Genomic DNA, 6,284 nt, shown 5'->3' on the forward strand with positions numbered 1-6,284 from the left:
TACATAGCATTGTATTTTCAGAAATATAGTGAGTTAGTAAGAGTGAGTTTATGCATAAGTTTGAGTTTGCTTTTCTTGGGGATTGGAGTGCTACTTCAACAAGAAGTCAATCATTGTATCCTTGGAGACGTTTGCCAAACAAATCCTAAAAGCACATGTGAGGAGACAATTTCGTCTTAAGGAGATATAACCAAGTTATACTCGATCATCTGCAAAGTATTCTTAATTTTCCTTGTCGTTATTTAGAATTTATAGTGATGTTTTATTTTCAAAATTTTGTAAATATAACAATTATCTTTATTTTTACCAACAATCTTCCTCCTCAATGTCAGACTCCACCTCCTCTTGAACGTCTTCAGTTGGCTATTCTTACCTTCGTGAGTGGAACTTCAATGGTTGTTTCTTTCTCAACGACATCCTCCTTTGCCTCTGAATTCTTGACTTTGTTCATAGGCATGGTCTTTTCATCAAACACAACATCCCTGCTGAGTATCTTCTTTTGGTTCACTAGATCCCACAGCTTGTAGCCCTTCACACCGCTCTCAAAGCCGATGAAAATGCATTCAAGAGACTTTGGCTTCAACTTAGATCTTTCATCACTAGGAATAAGTGCATATGCACTGCATCCTGTTGGGGCCTTTTGTTCCAGCAGCCTGACGGATGGGCTTGGGCTGCCGTAAGAAGAGAAGTGAGCAAAATTCCCCAAGTGCCTGGGTTCGATACCAAGCGCCTGGAAGAGTGTTTTTCACAGAATCTGATGAAACTGTTACGCAAACACTCTCAGGCTTCCTTCACTAATAGCCCAAACAAACTTAACCAGTTTTGCGGAAGAGCTTGGCTTGGAGAGCATGTGGCATGGGAGCTAGGCTTTCACAGGTTTAGCAATTTTGAGAGAGAGAGATGAGTTTTCCTATGGAGGATGGAGGTTTAGAGCAGGCAAAGGAAGGTTTGGCTGGTTTCCTTCCTAATGGAGGAAGAAAACGAATGGAGGAGGAGATGGGTGGCTTGAGTAGATTTCCAGTTGCTTGACAATGCTTGGTCGAGCTCTGGAAGTGGGTTGGTTCTTCTGGGTAGCAGAAGTCCTCCTTTTATAGCTGCTAAGGGTCCTAATTCCGTCATACTTTCCCTTCCTCTTTCCATTGTTTTCCCCCACTTCGTCTTCTTTGATGAATCCCGGCCGCCCAGGACACATGGGTAAGGAACCCATTTGTGGTTCCAAGATCTCGGTTTTGCTGGCCCTTCCTCATAGAGGTGAAGAGCCGCTTGCTTTTCTCTCGACCTTTCCTATGCAAGCTGCCAGGACAATGGAAGGGAAAGGAGCTGTGCTTTACTCGATGGGTAAACCCCTCACTCATGTGGATTTCCTCTGGTTTTTTGAGAGGGTTGACGTTGACTCTCCTGGATAGGGACAAACGTGCTTGGCCAGATATTTTATAGGGAGTATGGGCTGGGCTTTTCTCTCCTAGGCTTTGAATTGGTAATATTTCACTCTGGGTAAATCTGCTGGGCTTTTCGTCAAGCTGCCGGAAGCAGCCTGCCAATTGTGCCTTAACAGCATGTTTAGTCCTTCTAAATGTCCCAGCCTTTCCTAACAGGCTCTACACTTTTTTCTAAGGTATTGGGTCATGCTCTCTCTTCTCTCATGCTAACCCATGTGTTTCGGGCCGAGGAAATAGGCTTGAGTTTTGGGTCCCCCAAGTGATCCGAAACTACCATTCCCTTGGCTCGTCAATGGGTCCTGTGAAAGCCCGTTGCCATCCATACCACAACCCGTTCAAGCAAGCCCCGGGTAATTTTGGTGGCTGGGGGCCACCTAAGCTTGTAACACATCTTGGTGTTGGCATGGCGGTTCTGACACCTACGCTTGTGCTTGGATTTTTATCCTATCATCACAGGCCATAGCCGAATTTGATAGAAGTGAGCATGTTTTTTGTAAAGTTAGCATGTTTTGGGTCTCCCCGCACGTGCTTGTTTGACGTAGCATGCGGCTCGTAGCTCGTATTAATTTGTTCCCTAAATTTTCTTGTGTTCACTTGTCCCTATTGGGCCAATAATCACCTTGGGCCTAGCCCCTTGGATTTTTGGGCCTCAACATTAGCCCCCTTGATTATTGGGGCCATGAGCAAATGGTGAGATGGGCCAAATAATCAAACCTGGCCCAAAAAAGGACCAAAGCTCTGCCACTGACGTGCCTTCTCGTTTCCCGCGTATGTGCTGCCATGATTGTCTTCCAGCAGTCTCGCCTATTCCCCAGGTACGCTTCCATCACACCTGTTTTATTATTACTTTATATTTATTTTTTTTTTTTCTTCTCTTTTCCCTTCGACTTCCTTCTTTTTGCAGGCGTGACACCTGCATCCCTCGCCTTCTCCTTTTCATTATCGCTGGCCTTGATTCGCGCACAGGTCTGGAGGGTTTCGAAAGAACATTGCAGAGGGGTGCCATCCATAACTACCGATCGGTTACGCTTGGAGAAACCGCTCGTACCCACCGGGAGAAGCCACCGATTTGCTTTAAAATCCCTCATTCTCCTCTAGTTTCTTCCCAATCTGACAGAAAAGAACCGCAGGTTTGGCAGAATCACCTTGCAGGACGCGAAGCCACTCCGAGAGCAAGAATCGCCAGACAGCCCCCCTTCGTTTTGATTTCGGCTAGCCGCTGGAAAGAATTACCAAATACAGTGGTAAGCACTTCTCCTTCTCTTTGCCATTCGTGTTTCTCTGTTCTGTTGTTGCATATACTTTCGCACAGACATCAGGGAGTGAAAATCCCCTCCTTTTTGTTTTTTTTTTTTGTTTTCTCCCTTTTTTCTTTTGGAGAACAGTACCCCCCCTTCGCAGTCCCCTTTTCTTATACTTGAAAATCGGGCCACTGATTGGGGGTTTTAAACTTTTAACCAATAACAACCATTCTTATGCGAATTCAAAACCTTTAAGCTGTATCTGACCAAAGTGGAGAAGCCATAAGCACTTACATCGACCCTGCAGTTTCCTTCCAAGTAATTGTTCTCTTGTGGCTTGGTTTAATTTTGCATCGAATAGCCCCTCCGCATGATGGTGTTGCATTAGTTCTGCTGTTAGCGTATTCTTGGCATGAAATCCTGTAGATGTATGTATGCCCAATGGTCGTGAAGGTGCTGGAACCTACATGTTATTACGACTATTTCCTTATTCCTCTCTCTCCTTTTTTTTTGCAGGTATCTGTGACCTTATTAGCTTTGACATGGCAGCCATCCTTCCACCAATTATGCTGGACCACCTCTACTCTGTGGATGATGGTCTCAAACCAGGAGGCCCCCTTCTGTTTCCCGAAGATGCCCGTGAAACGGCTGTTGTCGGTAATGAGCCAGCACCTGACTCTGCCCCTGTGATCGAGCCTGCCTCCATTTCTAGGTGCTGCATCGAGAAGGGCCTGTTTCCAGCAGTTCCGCTATTTTTCCAATTTCCTTGTAGCATCAGCAAGGGATGGTCCGAATGGGTTGACCGCGAGCTGCGGGATCCCTCCACATGCGACATTTTGCGCAGAGCACAGGTCTTGGATGCTATCTTTCTCTCCAAGCTGTGGGACATTCACATCGAAGCAAAGATGCTTCGCCACGTGGTGCGGAGGTGGAGTGCTGCAACCCATACCTTCATATGTCCATGGGGAGAATTTACTCCTACCTTAGAAGATGTAGCAAATATTTCCCGTCTTCCGATTTGCGGCGACCAAAACCCCTTCAACATTGCCCTTACTCCGGAAGAAGTAGACAAGCTCGCAGTTTTACAGAGAGGCGCCCCCACTTCTCCCAGCACCTCATTACGGTTCAGTAACTGGATACAACATTTTGGTGATGCAAACAGACAAGGCTCTCATCGATTGGCTGCATTCATAGCATTATGGCTTGGGCGGTTCGTACTTTGTGATTTTTCTCAAGATTGCCTGCATGAGCGTGTGTTTCCCTTGGCTTTGGCTATAGCTCGGGGTGATACAATCCCTTTAGCCCCCATGTTCTTGGGTCATCTATACCGACTGCTTGATCGGACCCAGCTCTTAGAGAAGAACGCGTCCGGAACCATGGGTGTGGAGACCCTTTTGAATTCTGGTTTTCTGCAGGTGTTTCTATGGGAGCATCTCAAAGGGCTGGACGTATATTCACTCCCGCACTCACATGCCCTGAAATTGGCTGACTGGGGCAATGGTTCCTTTATGCCCGACAATCTGCCCTTGGTTTGCAGATGGTTCAAAAGGATGCAGCGGAAAGGCCAAGACTTCTTATCGCTGATGGACAATATCGAGAATTTCATTTTCCGCCCTTACGGCACCTCAGCAGAGACCTTCACCTTCGTGCCTTTTTATGCTGATGTCAATGATACCATTGAAGTTCCAGCAGCAGTATCGAATGGTGGCCAATTCAGAAAGTATACCTTGTTGAACATTGCCCCCATCCCATTACCTACTCTTGGAGACAGCCGTTCAGAGATTTCGGTATCCTATTCGCCGCATCGAGTTAGGCGACAGTTTGGACTTGATCAAGGAGTACCGAGTAATCCTAATTATGATGATCCTTTCGCGCTGCACAGCATTTTCTGGGGCAATGGCCACATACCAAACAGTTGCAGGCCTCTTGTTCTAGCCAGCAAGGGGAGAATTGGTGGCTTCTCACGAGGTTACCAATCCTACTGGAACCGCTGCCTCGCTTCTTTCCGTGAGTTCCAATCCTTTCCTGGGGATAGACTGCCCCCCACAACCGCGCGCCTCGCAGGCTTAATCACGGAGGAGAAAGCCATCCCTCTGAGCCAAAAACGCAACCTCCCTTTTACTTCTAAGAGTGGTGACATCGTTGGGGGATTCTCCAAAGTGAAGCCAAAATCGGGAACACCAAGTCCTCGCAGTTCCGGGAAAGTCGCAGCACCAACATCCAGCGAAGGGAAGCAGGTGGAAAAACAAAGTGCAGGGAAGAAGCAAGCTGCTGGCAAGCCTAGAAAGTTTATCCCGAAAGTTGCACCAAGTGGTCCACCCCGAACCAGAGAGGCTACTCCTCCGACACATTCGCGCCCTGCGAGGCCCACCGCCTCTGAGAGCCGGAGTCGTACTGACAGGGTGCTGGAAACGCCCCCTCTTCGCAGTGAGTGCCACTTCCTTCCCTTGCTTTGTTTTATTTATTTATTATTTTCCTTCAACTACATATATTTACGCATACGCATATATATATATTTCAGGGAAGATGGGTACTACACCAAAGAGGAAGAGAAGTAGCACACCCTCCGCGTCTCCACAAGCAGCTTCGAAACGTCGCAGCATGCGTGTTTTGCAGGCAAGATTTTCCGGAGCTCGCGCAAGCGGCAGTGGGGCTTCCGGGACCAGAACAGTGGTGATGATTGATGATGACAGCGATACTGCTGAGTCGGAGGCTAGTACTCCAGAGCAAGAGAATATTGATGCCGTGAGTGACATGCGTGAGGATTCTGACAGGGAAGGCCACAATGACCGGGACGACGGTGGGTCCGCGTATTTTGACGACCGTCAAGGGGAACAAGGTGGCCTGGTTCCTCTTAGCGGCCCTGCTGGTAGCAGCATGCACCCTGTCAGTGTTGAGCAGGTACTTGGTCTATTCTAGAACTGTTTCTTCTTTCTTTTGCTGCTGCGTTTAATTTGTCAATTATCTCTTGTTGATTCTGACGTATGCATACGTTTTTTTTTTTTTTTGGTCGCAGGCCATGGACGTTACTCAGGAGATGGCAATTGTGCCTGCGGCGCCCTCTTCCTCCGATACATTTGACGCACTGATCGAGGCAGCCCTTGCAGAGTCCCCTTTGCCGACAAGTCTACGAGACGAGATTCCTGTACCTCGAGTCACCCTGCCTTCTATCTTCCAGCACTTCCTTCGAAGAGACCTCGAGCCTACAATTCCTCCAGCCTTTCCAGCAGCTCTCCGGAGCAACACTTTTGCCTTCCATGGGGCGTTGCCTACTCCATCCCACATTCAGCCAATCCTTCGAGCACCAGAGCCTTGCCCCTTAGCACTCCTTCCAGCACCTTCACCTAACGACACAGGTGTTACCGGAGGTGTCCAGGCCAGCATTACTGTCGCTAAGCATGCTTCCTTTAGCGCGTCTTGGTCGGAATGGGAGAATTCCTTCACCACATTCATGGCCTTTTTCGATGGGGGTGCCCAGATTCTTCGCTCTGCAGATGAGCTCCTGCCACTTTGCCATCAATTTAACGGCTATGCACCCTTTCGGGGGGCTTTTGTTTATCCTGAAACAGTGGCGGTTTTAAGAAGATTCATGGACAAGTACGGA

The 6,284-nt window shown here is 48.0% G+C and overlaps 1 protein-coding gene across 1 annotated transcript in view; it reads left to right on the forward strand.

Moving 5' to 3' along the window:
- The first annotated feature begins 1,190 nt into the window (after positions 1–1,190).
- LOC117618160 overlaps positions 1,191–6,284 on the forward strand; it is a 16,905-nt gene continuing 11,811 nt past the window's right edge. The window contains exons 1-4 of the mRNA XM_034347770.1: positions 1,191–1,338; positions 3,197–5,107; positions 5,202–5,581; positions 5,697–6,277. Coding sequence (XP_034203661.1) covers positions 1,191–1,338; positions 3,197–5,107; positions 5,202–5,581; positions 5,697–6,277 — 3,020 coding nt within the window. The remainder of the gene's footprint in view (positions 1,339–3,196; positions 5,108–5,201; positions 5,582–5,696; positions 6,278–6,284) is intronic.

This window comes from Prunus dulcis, chromosome 2 (genome assembly GCF_902201215.1).
Source record: "Prunus dulcis chromosome 2, ALMONDv2, whole genome shotgun sequence".
NCBI classification, from domain to species: Eukaryota; Viridiplantae; Streptophyta; class Magnoliopsida; order Rosales; family Rosaceae; genus Prunus; species Prunus dulcis.